Below are 19977 nucleotides of genomic sequence, written 5' to 3'. Positions count from 1 at the left end.
TAAATGTTTTTAGCCCGTTAGCCTCTGATATCCCCCTCGGGGGCCACGTTCACGTTTATCACTAGTTCTACATTTAGGCTAAAAACATGGTGTTTAACATTTGTTCAGCACAAATTCACAACATACTTTATCTCAAGGCAATTTAAGGTCAAAACCTCACAATATCAGAGAGAAACAGTTCCCATAAAAAGCACTTTGGCGAGTGGAGAGAGAAAACTCCATATTAATGGTTAATTAAAAGGTGTTTTCTCTTTAATTAGCCTCATTTGTATGAACACACACAGCAAACACAGATTTTATAGTCAAATTCTGTGGGAATCTGCTCCGAAGCATCTCTATGGGGCTTTTCATTGAAAAGTATTCTCCCATTCTTCAGGCCCAGACCTTGGACTTGTTAAACAGTCATTAAAATGTGTCTAACCCGATGTGTTTGTCCTGCTTTTGTTTCCCTCTGATCTCCTCTCTGCAATGTTCCCCCTTCCCAGACCTGACAGCCCGCCTCTCTTGGATAAAGTGGGATTAAGTGAAGAACATGGGGGCGCCCCGAGTGTGGAGATGTCGGCGTGGAGGTGGTTTCGGATTTGTTCCTCCCTCTTCTCCCTCTACATGTCAAAGACAGGCGGCCCCGGCACGACGGAGCCCGTCGGGCGACATCTGCAGACTTCTCACCGGGTCGCACACCTCGGGCTTTCTCAAACCACGTCTCCTCCCTCGTCCTCTGCGGCTTTTAATATTCTAATTCACTGTTGACTGGTAATTGAGAGCCATTGTTTCTGGGGCTGGGGAGGGAAAGAGAGGCTTGGCATTGTTTGCCCAAATGGATGGCACTTGTGACACAGAGAGAGAGAGAGAGAGGGGCACACTGGCATGAGACTGAATGGACGTCCCACTAGGGCTCATACTTCTGCATGCGGCCCTGAAGTGTTTTGTGGAGTCGATGTGTTAAAAAGAGCCTTTCCCATGTAAATGAGAGGACGGGCGTGAGAAGCAGATTGGTGCAGTGGGTCCTGCCTGTCAGGTGCTGCTTCCAGAGATGGCAGGAAGGTTAATTGTGATCTGTTTGTGTTCATGTGAAACCTCTATCATCTGCTTTATTTATTTATTTATTTATTTATTTATTTACTTATTTATTTTTAATTATTTCTTATTTATACGTTGATCAATTAAACTTCTGCTGCTTTTTAGTGCATCTTACAACCAACTGCGTTAATTTATTGTTCTGTAATTTAAATGGGAAACAGTGGATGTGATTTACTGTTTATTTGAAGCTCCTCTGGGACATGTGACATGTGTAATTTTCTGTAAATCACCACAGTGAAGGGATTTTATGTATTTTAATCTTAAATCAAGAGCATGAAAAGCAACCTGCATCTCTCCCACAGTGGTTTTATCTGTGGTCGTTACCTGTTGACGTCTTTAATGGGAAAACTCAAGCTCCTATATGCACATCACTGACTAACTTTGCCTGATTAATTTTCCTCTGGGAGCTTTGAATATATATATTTATATTCATAGCACAGAAATGAATGAATGTAGTCGGCACTTCAGGACAATGGGTCCAGCTAGACTGACGTGGGATCAGCTTTATCCCTCAAGCTGCTGCTACAACATGACGGACAGACGTCGTGCCAACCATCAAGGTCACTGGTCCATGGGACCAGTGACCTTGAGCGGACGGACAACAGGCCATGAAGACACATTCTGGACAAATGTTTCATGATGTTCTGAAATCAGTGTTTGTGTAATGTGCTTAAAGAATTAACAGTAAAATGACTTGTTATCCAGACAAATGCCTCTTGTCAGTGTGATTTAATTATTTTATTTATGTATTATTTCCCTGGCTGATCCTTTATTTGTAGTTTTGCATAGATTTGATAGATATGATAACGTCTGTTTCAAATTCTATGACAATACAATATATGTTAAAACTATTTCACTCACACGACAACCTCACAGGGAATCATAGAATCATCATGTGGGACTACATTGTACGTGTAAAGGTTTCATGGCAGTTTATTTAATACTTGTTGAGGCCAACACCAACATCCCTTTAATAGTTAGGTTAGAATATGGTTTAAATTCAACATGTCGATCAGATGTATCAGTGGGTAGATGATCCGTTTACAGTCAAATAGAAGAATTTAAGACAGAGCCTTTTCCCGCAGTGTGTAAGTGAGAAAGTACATAGATGCACTGTATGAATGTGTGTGAATGGTACAACTGATCTGTAAAGGGCCCTGAGTAACACTATAAAAACGTTATATAAATTACAGACAGACAGATATGAAATGGTTCTCAGAGTCATTATCAGCTGCGACACAGCATGTGAAGATGGAGACACTACATGCCTACAGACACGATTTCATTTCCCTACTGTGCGGTTTGTCGTCGCCCGAGCCGTCGTCTCCGCGGTGCACAGATGCTGCTCCAGGTGCAGCGCTCCGATGTGTAAAACAGGCGAGGGGAGTCAACAGCGTGTAGCACACGTACTTTCAGTGCCACTAATGGAGCCCTTAGGAAACAGCTCAGTCATGACATCTCCATTTACGTGTGATGTATAGCTGATGAATTTCTGGTTTGGGATTTTTGGACACGACACATAAAAAATTAGTCCCCAGTTATTCTGGAGACCGAAGTAATGAGAATTCATATTTTCTATTGCTTGTTTCTTGCAGTTGTGCGGCCACGTGTCTTTTTCCTTCTAAGATTGGACGAAATAAACATCATAGATGTACGACTGAAATTAAATTGGACACACAGAGAAAACTTGTCCTCTTTGGAAACACATCAACCAATTACTTCTATGTTGTCCCTGTGAGTGTGTATGTGAATAATTGCTCTGACAGGAGTGACAGATGTTACCAGATGTTGCTCCCTCTACTGTACACCTGTCCAGTGTGAACGCTCACACGCGACTCTGGATTATGTCAGAAAAGGTTTATGTGGCTGTGCTGAAAAACATGATTGGAGAAATAAATAGATACAATAACAAGAGAGAAATTACATTATAGAATTCAACATTGACTTAAAGTTGTGTACAAACAATTAGCCTGATCAATAGTGAGGTACTCTGATGCTCACTGACCCCTGTGTCCCCCTGGTGGTAGAGGTTTGCTGAGTTTATTGGAGGATTTCTTCAATGTACAACGTGATGCTTTGTGTTGCAATCAATAGTTTCACAGACTTAAAATACAATTAATCGTAACTGTTGTGACCAGGTCTGATATTTGTTAACTTCTTTAAGGATGTCACAGATAACTGGATTAGTGCCGTGGTGGTACAGTATCATAAAGTTTGAAACTCAGATACAACTACAAATAAAATTAACATTAAAGTGACACTTTTTTGTTGCTGTGAAGGACATTTTTATAGTTTAAAAATCAATGAAATATTTATTATATTACCAAATTTAAATATGTCAAAGTTAGCAAGTATGCTAATTTACATCCTTTCTCCTTATTGCACAGAGTTTACATAAAGATGGGAAACAAGATGGCCCCCGAAAGTGAAGCCAAAGTGTCTCAATCGCCACCTGGTGGCTGCCTGCAGTATTGGTCATGAATCCTGTCTCCTCCATGTTAACAAATAGAGGACATGGACCAAACTAAAAAGTCATGTTAAATAAATGTTTTTCAATGATGTCATTTTGGGTTGTTCCTTCAGCACTGATTGTTCAAGCGTTCATTTTTCCAGTGACAAATACACCAACGTACGAAGAGGCAGATACAAATAAAATAAAGCCCATTGATTTATGATCCTGACCCATCAAAACCACCGACATCCCTTTCAGATGAGAAGTGGAAAAAGTCGGGGTCCAGAATGAGTAAGACTCCTCCAGTCTGTGGACTTCATCAGGTTTTCTTTCTTGTACTGAGGTAGTTTATTGATTTAACATCCGGGCAGACGTACACTGACAAACAGTGTGAGGCTGCTCTGTTCATCAGTCAGCAGGTGTGTTTATCATGTTAGTGTAACGCTGGAGTCCGGGGCCTTGCACTTGTAAATATAATTAGTGCATCACATCCTGTTGGAACAATGTAGGGATCTGAGCAGAAGAGAATCTGAAACAGCCCTCGCTTAGGGTCACACTTCCTACAAATCAAAAGAGCTCGACACATTTCCAACGTGCCATCTGTTAGACAGTAAATCCACAGTCACATAAACCTGCGGCTGAACGTTTGAATACAGTGTATTAAGAAAATAGGCGTTCCTTTAATTTGCTGGTGTTTTCTACGTGGCCTGAGTTTCAGCCACAATTATATTGAGACAAAAGTACCAAGCGATTCATAAATATCAATTGATCCATGAGATGCACTGCAGTGTCCACTAATGTTGTAAACAGGTTGTATCAAGATATTTCTGCAGTTGCCAAGTTCACATCAGCTCATTGGTACAATGTGGCCGTGATACACAAAATGGCATCCAACCTGTCCTACATGAAAACTTCAACCTCAAAATAGTCTATAAAATGTTGTGAATTGTTCTTAACGGCTTTGTTCAGCTATTCTTATAAATATTATTCACACACACACACGCACACAGAAATTTATATAGATAGATGTCATCATTTGTAATATATAGGTTACACATGTATAACACAACATTCAGGTAAGAGTTTTAGACAAAAGTTCCACAAGACAAACTATGTACAAATGTCTTACAAATGTTTTACAGGTGAATGAACACAAAGAATTGAAAGAGTGATACATGTATTTATCACCATCCATTGCATTAGTAACTTGTCTTGTTGCAATGGAGCTTTAAGGGTTTCAAAGAAAGTTGTACTCTTCAGAACTTAATTGGATTTACAGAACTGTTACTACAGTGACCTATATAATTATCTCAATATCCAACGTGGAGCATCCAAGGGCACCAGAAACAAACAACAAACAACAGTCTTCCCTCGCAGATAAAAAAATGCTGACTCCCCAGACGCCTTGGACTCGGCCCTCGTCACCATGGTGACCCAGTGTGTTGGCGCTTTAATAGCTGTGAAACACCAGTTAAACAGCTCACCTGCTTTTCTCATTACGGCTCCTCTTCACATCAGCAGCATGCGTCCAGTCTCTGCGCTAATAACTAAGATCTGAGGCTGTGAAAGAAAAATGTGGTGTCGTCTTCATGATGGGTCCCAGGGGCCCGCACTGTGGGGGGGCCACGCGTCTGAAGCCTTCTCAGATGAGCACCGAAACATTCAATGATTTCCTCCTCGACTTAGAACCGCAGCCCTCACGCTCGCCGGAGCAAAGACGCTGAGTAGAGGGGAAATGAACAGTGTCAGATTTCCAGGCTCTCTGAGGTGTCGGCAGTGTGAGTCGCTTTACGATGCAGCTGAAGGGTGAAAAGACTGCGCGGAGAAATGAATTATTTTATGAGTTTAGACCACACGGGGGCAGATTGACTGTCCCGTAGCTTCAGGATAAACCAACAGTTCGGTCCGCAGCAGAGCTCAGGGTGTCGTTGGTGACACAGGTGACACCGAGGCAGTGACAGTGGACTGTAAACGCCGCCCCCGTGTTGACATCCACTGAGCTTCACCCTGACTGGCGTGGCCCAATCAGCAGAACAAACAGCACTACTGTTTGCCCAGCCCTCCTGCGCAGCCTCCCCCTTAAAGTGCCTGAGCCTCAGCCTAACCTCCCCGCAGCCCCCCACGTCTAGTCGAGCCACCTGGCCGACACATCGCACTGTGAACCCGGGCCGACCGTCGCGCTAACCTTGGCACCAGGGTCACAAGTGCAGCACTAATTACGCTACGTTATTTGTGCAGGAGGCGGCCCCGTCGGCACCCGAGTGCCCGGTCCCTCTGTCATTTGTTCAGCAAATTTACTCTGACCCTATCAAAAGCAGCCACCCACCCCCCCGTTCTGTTGGGCCTGGTTAAAGTTCAGATTCTGGAAGTCGTACATGCATAATGAATATAATTGTGTTATAGCCGACATAATTGCTCTGGCGACGCTGTTCTTCGTAACTGTCAAGTCAACGAAGTGCGTTTGAGTTGAGCACGGGGCTGAATTTAAATGGGTTTGTTGCTTTGTGCTGAGTCGCCCGCTCTCATTGGACACGACTGATAAACAGCATACCGATGTGCACTCTCCACAGCTAATCCAGTCCTGCAGACATTAACATGGAGCACAGGTGGTGCAGCAGGTCGGCCATTAATCATACTGGGGTAGGTGGTTTGAAGGAACTACCCCCCTGTTCTGGAGCTGGTCCCTGAACTCCAAGAAACAATGTCAGGAGGGTTTGGACAAAGTTGTCTGTAAAAGTCATGTAATCCAATACAATATGCAGGTTAAGAATAGATTTTGATGTATTTTCATTTTCAGCTTTATTTAGACGAAATCAGAGAGTTGGCACCAGGGTACCTTACCTAACAGATACAGCATGGACCTGCGATGGACACACTGCTGTATATCATGATTTCTTTTCTCCACACACATCTCCCAGGGGCTGCAAAGCCTCGGAGAGGTGCACTTCAAAGCTTGGATTGTGCGTCGGCTGGCCATAACTCTACAGGGCTGCAGAGTCCGGTATTGAACATACAGGTTTAGGGTGGTGGTGGTGGTGGTGGCGTGTGTGTATGTCGGAGAGGGGATATTCTGCGGCCCTGTTTCCCCCCTTCACCTCCAGATATCAAAGCTAACTCTGACAGTGGGGGGCTCTGGCATCCCAGGCCCCCTCTCCTCACAGGAGACAAAGCATGGAGCGGCATCGAACCTGCATCGTATTAAACAAAGCCTAAATGCTTCAAGCTGTTACACACTCCCCAATGAATCCTTTATGAACGGGCCCCTAATGCGATTTCAGAAACACCTTGTCATCAGCCCCGGGGCAGCACGCTGGAGAAGTTTGCATGTATATGAATGAATGGTCTCTTGGTGTTACAGTTACTGACGAATGGCTCTATGAGTGTAGGTGCATATAGTTTTATGAGCCAATATGTACCTCTCTGTTGTTTCATTGACTGTCGAGCCCTGGGCTATAAATACAGGCTCTTATTGGAAACACTGATATTGTTAAATGCCTGCAGACTCGTTTTATCACATGAAGGAAAGCCTGTGGGACACGACGATAACCGAGGAGGAACCTGAATAACTTCTGGCTATTTGAAACAAGAAACCACAGAACAAACCCAGAACAACAAGAAGCAAGAAAGTACAATTTTCTTTATGAAAGCCAAACTACAAAATGATATATGTAGTGGTATATTTAATTTTGTATCCAAGGTGTAGTCGGAAGAGACGTGTTTTTAGTCTGCAGCGGAAGATGTTTAGATGAGTTTATTCTGTCCTGATGTCAATGGGGAGCTCGTTCCACCATTGAGGAGCCAGGACAGCAAACAGTCGTGATTTCGTTGAGCTGTTAGCTCGCAGTGAAGGAGCAACAAGCCGATTGGCAGATGCAGAGCGGTGTGGACGAGCAGACCAGAGCCTGGACCAGAACCTGCGCCGCCTCCAGAGTGAGAAGGGGAATTCTCCTGATGTTGAGCAGCGTGTATCTGCAGGAACGGGTTGTTGCAGTAATGTTGGCAGTGAGAGAGAGTTGACTGTGGAGTGTCACACCCAGGTTCCTAGCAGTCAGGGTGGGGGTTTAACACGGAGTTGTCAAAGGTAATAGTCAGGTCATGGGTGGGGGAGCCTTTCCCTGGAAGAACACAATGTGTAATAATCTATTGCTTTTTATAACGAAAGTGAAAAAAACTTCCATCGAGGGTGAAACACGCAGCTTCCTAATAAGAACTGATCTGAGTGAGTCACATTTTCACAACTTACTGGAAATAAAATGTAGAAAACCCTTTTCTCAGGGAATCATCCCAGTGAAGACCAGGGTTTCAGTTAGAAACACAGAACATTTCATTTGACAGTATGTAAAGGAAACATTCCTTGTTGCTCACGAGGTAGAGCGGGTCGTCCACTAACCAGAAGGTTGGTGGTTCGATCCCACTCTCCTCTGTGTAAAAAAAAATGTAAATGTAAAGAGCCTTGAGTGGTCATCAAGACTCGAAAAGCTCTATATAAATACCATTCATCACTTTATTATAAATTCCAATAATACATTTCTAACCATCATCTATCTTTAAGGAAAGCTGTAATTTTTACACGAGTTTTGCTGATGTGCTTTTTACAAAAACAGGTTGGTTCCAGCTAAATGTGTGTTGTTGTATTTCCTCGTCAGACATGTGAGTGGCTGCTCTGATGGAAACGGTGCAGCCTACAAGTAGCTTTAAAAGCAACTGCACTGCTGGTAATATTCTGTCCAATGAGAACCAGCTGGGCCTGTTCCTCCGCTGAACATCTCTGCTTCATCTTGAATCACTTCCTGAGGCGCACACACACACACACACACACACACACACACACACACACACACACGCATATATGAAGAGGCACTTGCAGGCCCACTGAGGAACCCAGTAACCAGGTGATAATGTAAAGTGTACATGTGTTAGCAGCGCTGTACACAAGCACACACATGCACAGGCCACAGCTTCAGATCCTCTTGCCAGGATCATTTGGGGTGAGCCTCACAAGTGTTTTCGGGGGTCAAAGTCAAAGGTAACCGATCCTGGCAGGCACATGGACAGTGAAATTCCACTCATCACAGCCTCCAACAAATCATCTGTTCCATAACTCCCCTCACACGTCCATAACCCTCGGTGTCAGATCAAAGCCTCCGGTGAATCATCACGCATCCATATACATTTGGCCGCGTTTTCCCCATTTTCATCCGTGTCTTTTCTCTCTTTCCTCCCCCTCTCAGAAACTGTTTTCTGTCTCTCACCACCTCTCGGTCTCGCTTCTGGCCTCACGACCGGTCATCTTCTATTTACGAGGCCTGAGACGGGGGGGTGTGTGACAGCGGAGAGGATCTGGGCTTATTAAGGCCGCGCCCTCAAACCATGTGGAGCTGGTTTTTGAGGTGTCGGACACAGACAGAGCTACGTCATCTCGCTCGGCTGAATTATGGCTCGAGCTCATCTTTGATCTGAGAGGCAGGTCACCCCTCCACCCCCTCCACCCCTCCACCCCTCTCATCACTTCTTTTTTGCTGCCTCTGCCTCTTTTTCTCCCCGGTCACCTCTCTGGAGTTCATGCAGGAGCCACAGCCAACAAATACTCAACTGTAGTAAGTGTTGGATGAGATGAATCCACATACTGGGTACCAGCAACCAGGATAAAAGACCTTAAGGACATTGCCATTCCACAAACCTCACAGAGGTGCATTGAATAATCTGATCAGGATCATGATTTGATATTTCACCAGTGAAATGAGAATAGTGCCAGTGCAGGTTAAATGATTAATTCACCTTTTTTCACATTGTAATTTACTGTGGAATATGATCCTGACTGGATTCCAGTCCGTTTGAGAGAGTGTGGGGAAGTTGTCATCCTGACCATTGCCTTTTTGAATAGAAGCCTGATTATCATTGCCCACAGCATATATACAGTGGAAAGAAAAGTGCTGGCTAGGGGCCCCTGCTCGCTCTGCTCCTTCTTGTGAAGTGTGTGTATATGTGAAGCCCGTACCTCTCAGACACTGTGCAGGATCAGACCCTTATTCTGGGAGTCTCCCTGGGGATGTAGGCCTCTCGCTAGCCGAGCCAGGGAGCAGGAGGTCAGAGGGCATAATCAGGCAAAGTGTGTGTGTGTGTGTGTGTGTGTGTGTGTGTGTGTGTGTGTGTGTGTGTGTGTGTGTGTGTTCTCCTGCATGTCTGTGCTCCTTCTTTCAAGCAAAAAATATCCGAGCTTTGCTTTAATATATCCATGTGTGAAACATGACCTTCTTCATAAAGACGTCGTATGAACGAGAGCACTTGAATGTGGCCACACTCAACCTTTATGCAGAGGTATGCCAGGGTCTGAATTAAAAGTGTGACAGTCACCATTACCACCAGAGCCCAGAACACAAAGCAGACCAGGTTTCCTGTCGGCCAAGGGCGCATTCAAACGAACACCAGGATACGTGACCAATACCAAGTGAGCACTCATGGGTTTAAAGTACGTCGTTCAGCTTTCAGGAGGTATTCAGTTCCAGCCCATTTACAGTGACCAGTCTCCCCGGATGTGTCAAACACACAGAACATGGGCTCATGTACTCGAGATGCTGTTGTTTGATTATTTTCAAATACTCCTGTGTGAACTGAAGTGTGGCCCTTCTCCACAGTGTGAATTAGCCAAATTGCTTCCTAATAAGAGGCAATTATTCAGCACAATTTGATTAATGATAGACTCCCATTAACAATCGAGGCCTTGTTTCCGTAATATATTCAGTTTCATGAGGGTTATTTATCCCGCATTAGAGAACATGAAACATATATGATCTCTTATTTTAAAACCTGGTGTTGAATGCATCATTTCAATATCGTTAAATCCGAGTGATTTTCTTGAGAACAAGATCATGATTATATATTTTCCACAGGAATAATCCTGCAGTTCTTTCACCTCACTCTTTGGTCTCGTTTCTTCCATTTTAAATAAAAGATAAAATGACTCCAGAACAATGGAGCCAAAGAGATCTCTGTGGGTCAGTCAGCTGATTTGGACAAACCCAACATTTTGGCAGTGGATAGATTCAGCTGCATAATGTGAGCCACCTGTGCGCCGCGCTGTGCGAGGGAAGCAAAATGACAGATGAAGAAGTGGACCGCTGACAACACGCACGGAGGAATCCGCAGAAACCGGAGAGCTGCTCGGTTAGTTTAAGCCTCCTTCCTGTTTCACTTCCACATTACAGGGACCGTGCAGGACGCGCGGCCTTGATTCGATTACGCATCAGGCGGATGGATTTCTCGCAGCAGCCCCGCGGAACCTGTGCGTAAATCGCTCTCTCCGCAGCGCGCGCAGTCCACATCGAAAACCCCAGTGTTTACTGTCTGGATATAAAAGGGCCTTGGAGAGGGTGCGCGCACCGGAGCGCACAGCCTCAGGACTCCGAGAGCAAATGGATTTTATACAGCAGTTAACTCAGTGGTTTTATTGACCTGCAGCTCAGACTGATGTTTTATTATTAACTCAAAACACCGGAAGCCTCTGATGCGTTTCAAGGATATTGTTGAATATTTGGATGAAAGAATAATGTGGTAAAAAAAATTGTTTAAATATGAAGTCAAGTTTTAAACCACTTATTTATTACATATCCATCAAGAATAATTCAAGATAAATACAAGTATCCAAAGATGTTAAACAGAATATATTAGGCATATTTTGTAATAATAGAAATATAATTTATTTAGAATTCATCTTTTATCCAATTTGGTATCTAGGCCTAATCAAAAAGGCCCTTTTTAAAACACTGCAGCTCTCTATCAGAAAATGTCCGTTTGACGGGACCAACTTCGCACAAAATGAAAACCGAAACAAAAAGACCCGTTTCTGTTGCTTTTTGACTAATACGCTCGTCTTCCAGTCACATCCCGGACACGTGAAGCCAGGAGCGGTCCCTCCTGCTTATTAGCGGAGCAGGACGCGCACTGGCTCCCCCTCCGCCCTGCAAACCACTCCCCTTCCACCTCCAAAACTATTTAGCATCCGAAACTGGGATGAAGTTTCCAAAAAAGTTTAAGGAAAAAACTTTCTGCGCGAGGAGAAGACGCGCGTGCCAAGCTGAAACCCAGAGTTCCCCCAAAAGCACCAGGCGCACGAGAGAGAGACCGAGAGCGCGCGGGGACACCCTGACACGTTCCCCTTCATCTGGACGGATATCTATACATTTGTGTCACCACGGCTTCGACGGTGGACAGCGTGTTTTCCTCTCTATCCCTGCATTTCTTCAAGAGAGGAATGGAAGAGGGCTCCAGCTGCCCGGCGTCCCCTGCGGACAGCCTGGTGACCAGCGAGGAGGAGCTGGACCGGCAGGACAAGCGCTTCGCGGCGAAGAGGAGGCTCAACAAGAAAACCAGCGAGGACAGCAGCGGCGGCAGCAGCAGCAGCCCGGGCCCGATGAAGCGGGGCAAGAAGCCGAGTCCCAGCAGCAGCCAGTCGTACGAGGAGCTGCAGAACCAGCGGGTGCTCGCCAACGTGCGCGAGAGGCAACGGACTCAGTCCCTGAACGAGGCCTTCTCGTCTTTGCGCAAAATCATCCCCACGCTCCCCTCGGACAAACTGAGCAAGATACAGACGCTGAAGCTCGCCTCCAGGTACATTGACTTCCTGTGTCAGGTGCTGCAGAGCGACGAGATGGACAACAAGATGTCCAGCTGCAGCTACGTCGCGCACGAAAGACTCAGTTACGCCTTCTCCGTGTGGAGGATGGAGGGCGCGTGGTCTATGTCCGCGACCCACTAGCAGCCACAGACCGTCACTGAATGCCAAAGCGGTGGGTACCACAGGGCTGCAGCCAGGACCTGCAGGGTCCTTTAGCAGAGGAAGAAGTGAATTAACAACATTACACTCAAGGCAATGACTGATAAATAATATAAACTAGTAATAAACATTCATGCACAAACATATGAGACAGATTTAAAATTGTATTCTGTGGATTTTACTCAGAAATCCACGCGCCTTTCTGCAGAAATCGTGCGTAAAGTTGTGTTGTGGTGCGTTGGTCACGTGTCTTGGATTTGGAAGGTGTCCTTTGTAAACTGCGGCCTTTTGAACACTGACCAAACACACTCAGATGACAGAGAGGGACGCAGCGGTGCGCGCTTGTCGTGCCTGTGCCAGATTTCACACCGAGGCCTCAGCGTCTGCAGCTGGATGCTGCTGCTGCTGCTGCTGGTGACAGCTGATCCAGCAGAGTACACACGCTCATAGGGTCGCGGTCCCCTCAAGGATCCAGATAAATTTAAACGAAAATCCAGATCAGGATGTGGAGGAGGAGGAGGAGGAGGAGAGGGACCTTGTATCTGTCTGGAGAGCAGGATTATAGGCGCATGGGAAATAGGCGAATTTAGACAAATAACAGGTTTGGAACTATTTCACGCAGTTGAACAATACGCTTCCACCGAGTCTGCCTATTTTTTAAATTAAGTTTTGCAGCTCATCTCGATTTTCTCAGTTTTCTACAATTAAAAGGGTAAAAATACAAAAATAAAAGACAAACCAAAAAGCAGCAGGCCGCATCCTCACGCAGCTGTATGGAGCCAACGCGTCACTTCCATCCACAATAGAGAGCTTTCCTGTGAGGAGACCGCAGGAATGGGCAGCTCGGCTGGATTTTGAAAGTTCAAGCCAGTGAAAGGCAATAAAAACACAGGCCCCGTATTAACACGCAGCTTTTTTGCGCACGTTCGTTTGCGGATTCGCAGGATCCGGTTTTCCTCTGTGCACAGTAAGATAATATATCATGCCCAAAGTTAACGAGGTATAATTATCACTGAGATGTTAAGTTGTTGTGTTTTTATCGTTTGGAAAAGTGAACTCCACTTTGCAGCACGTAGCACCAGAGAGAGAGAGAGAGAGAGAGAGAGAAATAAAGAGAAATACATTTATACATTTATCATCTGTTTTGTTATCAGCAAATCTTCATACGTTGAGTTTCTGTGAAAAATAACCTGACAGATACAAACAGAAAAAAAATTCAATTCAACACAAGGCCTCAGACTTGACCCCTCCACACCAGCTTTAACAAAATAAAAGCACAGCAGATAGTGTAATGCGAGCTGTTTATGTCAGGACTATGCTCTTATTGGAAGGTTTTGATTGGGTGATGGTGAATAACACGTTAGAGTTAAAATAAGCAGAGGCTGGGTTTTGTTTAGTTCTCGTGGGTCTGACATGTAGTTTACAGAAAGGCTTTGTTGTCTTATAAACACACACACACACACACACACACACACACACACACATCAGCTGCTTTGTTATAGGGATTTTGTGTAAGTACAGTAAATTTGAATGTGCATTTTTTTTTCCCTGCCTGAGTTGAATTCAGCTCTGGAAAATAACACAAATAGTTTTTCCTCAGAAACTCGGAACATAAAGGCCTGAATTAGCTTTTCAAGGCTGAGAGTCGTAATCTCATGTCATTCCTAAAATATGTGCACGAACAGAAAGAAAAGAAGAATTATTATTACGGGGAAACTATTAATTTTGTTGCATGTATTGAAACTGGCAAAAAATAAAATAAAATAAAAATATGATTTTATTCGTAGATGTGGTTTAAAGGCCTTGCGAAAAATAAACGTAAAAGTGAACTTATTTGATATATTTCTATAATAACTCTTCTCCGAGGAAACAGATTGTGTTGTTGTAGGACCGAACACTATTCCAAGAATTTACACAGGTGCAAAAAAAGGAAAAGGATTTTTCTTTGAGTTTAGCTTCTCTGCAGCTGCAGGATCACACTCAGACAAACCGCCTCTCTGCTGCCATGTGGTTTCACTCAGTTCACTGGATAATCATCGATTCATTAATGACTTCCCCCATCCCAAGTGAGCCAGTCGACGTTAAACAAAATATATGTGTGTGTGTGTGTGAATATAAAGTGCATCTCAACCCACATGTCCACTATTCTAATGCGTGTTCTTCTCCCTCTGTCCCCTGCAGACTGTTTACTTCTACCAAAGACCAAAGGTGTTGTTGAAGAACCCATCGACCTCAGAGGCGACAACCTGTAATAATAATGTGACCCACAACCACCAAGCCCCCGGGAGCCTGCGCGTGGACCCGGAGTCATCACGAGCGTTTCTGACTGTACGGAGCTGTGCATGTGTGTGTGCATGTGTGCGTGTGTGTGTGTGTGTGTGTGTGTGTGTGTGTGTGTGTGTGTGTGTGTGTGTGTGTGTGTGGTAGGGTTGTGTGTATGGGGGTCAGGGTGAGGAGAGGAGCCAAGAGGCCTAAGGTGTGTTTGTAGCTGCAGGATCCACGTCCTGTATTTCATGCAAAGCCGTCCTTTAATCACAAATTGTTTTTTTTGTTTTTTTTAATGAAGGAGATTTATTTTGTTTTCTCAAAGACTTTAAACCCCAAAAATATAAATATATGAATATAAATATAAATATATATATATTAATGAATGCATATTGTACATACCTGTGTAAGTGCGCCTGTAGCTTGTAAAAAGGGACCAATGCAATGTTCAAGTCATTCCTGCATGGATTTATCTTCAGCAAGTCTCCAAACTCTCCGTCCAATGTACATTTTCTTCTGTTTTTGCTTATTTATTAAAACACATATTTTTGAACAAAATATGGCTGATTCATCATTATTATTACTATTATTATTATTATTATTATTATTATTATTATTATAGCTGTACAAATAAAACCTAACACCATGTAGTCCAGAAGAATAAAAGTGTCTTCTGAATTTGTATCCAGCAATATGAAAATTCAAAGTAAAACATTTAAAGCAATGTGCTTGTCTATTTGGTTGTTCTACAAAGTAAAACAAAAATAACAACACATAAAAAACCAACAGTGTGTTAATTCCAGTGCTGAGTGAGAGCAGTTGCCCTTTTTTCTTCCCCTTCCTCTTGTTACGGAAAGAAAACAGGGGGACCATTAAAAAAAAATACAGCTTCATTAACAGTGGAGGGAATTTGAGCCAGTTTCAAGCTCTGGCTTATAAAACGCTCGTCCGCTCAAATAACGAGGACTGATTTCAAATGGCCTCCGGGCCCTTTAACGAGCAGGAGCCCCAACGCGAGCAGATACGGACAATAACTCTCAGCCTGCAGCTCCGAAAAATAAAATAACATTAAATTAAAAAAAAATAAGAGGAGCGAAAGAAACATTCCTTTGAAACTCTCTCCCAACAGTCAAAGTGTTTACATGTCGTTTTCCCTGCAGACGTGGTCAGATACAATCTAAACAGTGAAAGGGGCTCATTGTTAACGCGGAGCTGCTGCACTGTAAATACAGGTCGAGGAAATCTCAACCACCAAGAGTTCAACTTTTAAATAGCTCCGCAATTGTACCACCAGCAACACAAGCAGCGGCCTCCCAGTTTACCTGCAGTGGATCTATATACTGGGATCTAGATGGATACAGTTTTATTCCTCAGAGAGACGATGCTGTGGCTGTGAAATCAACCTTCAATGTCCATAAGTAAAAGTGTGGAAGTATCAGGAAGTCTGGCAGCTTGTCTGATCAGTGAGGAGGAGGAGGTGGAGCACACCTGCAGCCACGGGGGGGGGGGGGCTTTATCCTCCTCCTGGTGTGTGGAGATGCTGATGCACCAAAGTCACACTAATAGAGATTACACACACTACATGTAACATAAATATTCATGTGTGTGTGTGTGTGTGTGTGTGTGTGTGAAGCAGGAGAACTATTTGATGTGAGTGGTTTGCTTTGGTGGGTGTTTCACTGCTGATCGCTGAGAGCAGGAATCACTTGTTCTCCTGATTGACTCGAGTTAAGAGACACAGAATCCGTGGCATTCATCTAAAGGTCGTCTTTTTTAAAATGTGTTACAGCTACATGGCACCTCTGTGCATGAAGCCTGTGCACGTTCTGCATTTACATTTACACGTGCTGGTCTGTGGGGTCCTAACAATACTCAAATGATCAAATATCATATTTTCTGCAGCCACTTTTTGGATAATTTCAAACATGGTCACGTGTCTTGGATTTGGAAGGTGTCCTTTGTAAACTGCGGCCTTTTGAACACACTGACCAAACACACTCAGTAACAAACATTTACAGTCACATGAAATCATTTCCTTTTCACAATAACTTAACAAATGCCACAAAACACTTGTTGCCCTGGTGGTCTCACACGGTGTCAGACGGCCCCTTCCTACCTCGGCCGGGCTCGATCCAGAGGGGCCCGTTTGATACCTGCTCATTATCCCGGGCCCTCACAGCTGAGCAGCACAGAACCACCCGGGGGCCACTGCTCCAGCGGTGCGAGAGATCCAGATGTTTCCCGTAAAATCAGACGGAAAAAGCTACAAAACTTTAATTTGCAGTAAAAAGGGAATAAAGTGAGGGTTTACACTCCGTGCGCCTCAAACGGTATTCTGTGTTCGTCTGGTTCAATAAAAACTAAATCCCAAGGTTAGCCTTATACCACTTTGCAGGCTGATGTCGGCGTGACTGAACTTCCCTCAGTGTGTGTGTGTGTGTGTGTGTTTGTGTGTGCGTGTAGGTGTGTGTGTTTGGCAAAGTTGGAAGTCAGCTGTGTCGGCTGCCACCACAGCAATAAGTCTTGAAATAAGTATTGATCCTTCTCTGTTTATTCCCCATCGTGGACGATCACTTATCAATGAATTCTTCAAATCAATGACGTTTGGCAAATAATAGAAATCATGATGAACACATTAGATTTTTCTTTATTTCCAGCACAAGAAATGGGGAAGAACAGACTCTATGTTTGTCAAAGAGAAAATAAAACAAAGGCCTGATATTTAAAGTGAATCCAGTGAAAATAAGTTTAAATTGTATTTTCAGCTGAGAAGTTTAAAAAAAGTAAATAAATTTTAGTTCAGCTGTTTTATTTGAGTAAAACACTGCAGCTGCACTTATTTCCTCCAGAAATCCTCACATCTCGATGCCGACTGTTCCCCATGAGAACGGCTCTATTTGCCCTCTGCACCGAACATAGATGAGTTTGGTTTTGGCCTCGGTGCCTCTGCAGATATTTTGACGTCTAAACTAATAGAGCGATGAATCCTGATGCACATGGTGAACCGACAGAACCTCACACAGAGCGGAGGGGAGAGAGAGAGAGAGAGAGAGCTGCTGCTGCTGCTGCTCAGAGGAACCTGGCAGAACCCGGGCTGCGGAGGCCGCCTGGATGAAGAGGAATTATCCGAGGTTCTGGCCTGTTTCTCCAGCTCGTATCCGCCTTCCCCTCATTTCATCAGTTAATCAGACTCCTTAAGACTTTGATCCTGCACGTAAGGCCCCTGCCACATTTTCATCAGGCCTCAGGAAGGTGATTTCTTTGCTTTAAGGACTATTTCCCTGAAGTCGGTGGGCACACAAAATTACACACATATTCACAATCGAGTGCGGCTCAACCCAGCTGTGCTGATGGAGGAGGGGTTCACGCCAAGATTCACCAAACTGCTCCGGAGATTTAAATAAACCCCTTCTAGCGAGAGTCTGTAGATATCGGTTCAGAGCCTCAAACCAAAGGTGGATGTAAAACCTTAGAGAGGATTTACATGCTGTGAAAACAACACGACATTTGCTTTTGCTGAACCTTGAAGGACTCTCACACGGAGCTGCAGGAGAACGAGCTCTCATACCTGTGGATGTGTCGGTCAGTGAGAAGCTCGACCTTTATCTCTCCTGCTGCTGCTGGAGTCACTGACCCTGTGAAGGCAGATATTCTCCATGTATGGTGGCAGAGAATGAGGAGATATGATACCAGCGTGCATCTGCAGCTTTTGTAAAATTAGAAAGAAAACACCCAAAATGCATCTTTCACTAAAGATCATCAGGTCATAATCAGACTAAACTCTGAATAACAGGAATATGAATGAAATATTCTATTAGCAACTCATTTTAACACCATCATCTAAATAAAGTCTTATTCTGAATGAGCTCAACAGTTTTAATATTAGTGTCCATGTAAACATAGTCATTGTGTCTTTTTTAAGCCATTTTTAACATTTCCTCATCTCCACTGCAGCACTGGGAGGACACTGGGATGTGTGACTTCCCTCTGTGTTGATGCAGCTTCATTATCTGTGCATGATTCACACGTGTGTTGTTCTTGAATCGCAGAAACTTTGACTCAGATCCTCCAGGCTGTGTGATGTGTGATGTGGGACTTGGGGGTCGTCCATGACCAAACAATAGACTTATCTTGTTCATGTCATAGGGAATAAGAAAATACAAATCTAAATGTGAAAAACAATGACTACACAGAGTAATATTTGACCTGCAATTTGAAGATGGTCCTAAAGTATTTATGGGAACGTGTGTGTGTGTGTGTTGTGTGTGTGTTGCATAGCTCTTGCTCTTGGCTCTGAGCCTCTGAGCACATCTTCTTTTCTGGCGTTGTCCGCAGTCCATCTGGTCTCAGCTTACACACACACACACACACACACACACACACACACACACACACACACACACACACACACACACACACACACACACACACACACACACACACACACACACACACACACACACACACACACAAAAACACACACACACAGTGCAGAGCAAACTGCCGTGGACAATAACAACGTTTTAAAAACTGCTCAGTTTCCTTCGTCCGTTCCATTTGTGAAATGCTCTGTATTTCTGCACCGGCGTATCTGCGGTGTTCACACTGGGCGGGTGAAGAGGTGCACAGACTCTCACTGGTCATGACATGTCACTGCCCACAAGGTTAGAAACTACCTGACTTCAGGGATTTGGGCCAAATGAGATGAGGGACATGGAGACAATTGCATTTCACCAGAGGAAACATTGTCTCTGCTCTTACTGGTTTCACCGTGTCCACAAACAAAGGCCATCAACAGTAATGTCATTCGTTTTTTCCTCGATGTACGTTGAATTCATTCTTCTCTGCCAGACACTCAGAAGGGGTTTGCTCAGGCATGTAAGAATCACCGCTTTGGTCTTATCTTGGCTCTGCACCGCTGCTCGAGCTTAAGTTTTATGATAGAAATCGCTGGCCTGATAATTTGCCATCACCGTGGCCACAAGAAAAACCACGGAGCCGACACTTTCAGACTTTCCCCAGTTCTTTTTCTTTTTCCCCTTCACCGTTTACATCTGAGAATCGGTAACAGCTCCAGCCTCCTCTTCACCTCCAGCTGTGAAACTTGAGTCATCTCCAGGTGTCGGGAGGAGATGGGGGAGGAAGAGGGGGGAGATTGGAAAGGAGGGGTCCTACGTATGTTTGTAGGGCGACATGCCGGCGTCCCCCCTCCTGCTTTGCTCTTCATTAGCACCGGTGAAGACCTCGGGGGTCAGCAGAGGTCAGTGGGTCACACACCAGTTCAGTGTGTGTTCAGGAGACGCCCTTCTCCCTAACTCAGCTTCGTTTTTTTCTCCTCATTCATTAAAGGAGAACTTCTGATATGTAAATGAGGGATATTTACATTTAACTTTGCCAACATGTAAGA

At 44.4% G+C, this 19977-nt stretch overlaps 1 protein-coding gene across 1 annotated transcript; it reads left to right on the top strand.

Annotated features, from left to right (window-relative positions):
* The first annotated feature begins 11565 nt into the window (after positions 1–11565).
* twist2 (twist-related protein 2) lies at positions 11566–15128 on the top strand. The gene is made up of 2 exons (XM_035173651.2): positions 11566–12318; positions 14487–15128. The coding sequence occupies exon 1, from the start codon at positions 11784–11786 to the stop codon at positions 12285–12287; it is 504 nt and encodes a 167-aa protein (XP_035029542.1). The 5' UTR covers positions 11566–11783; the 3' UTR covers positions 12288–12318; positions 14487–15128.
* The last annotated feature ends 4849 nt before the right edge of the window (positions 15129–19977 follow it).

The sequence above is a fragment of the Hippoglossus stenolepis genome, chromosome 13, assembly GCF_022539355.2.
Source record: "Hippoglossus stenolepis isolate QCI-W04-F060 chromosome 13, HSTE1.2, whole genome shotgun sequence".
NCBI lineage: Eukaryota > Metazoa > Chordata > Actinopteri > Pleuronectiformes > Pleuronectidae > Hippoglossus > Hippoglossus stenolepis.
The sequence above is the reverse complement of the archived record's forward strand: the minus strand, read 5'-3'. Positions and strand labels throughout refer to the sequence as shown.

Bases quoted from the DNA above. Each gene is read 5' to 3' on its own strand.
- twist2 (XM_035173651.2), top strand. From the start codon at position 11,784: ATGGAAGAGGGCTCCAGCTGCCCGGCGTCCCCTGCGGACAGCCTGGTG.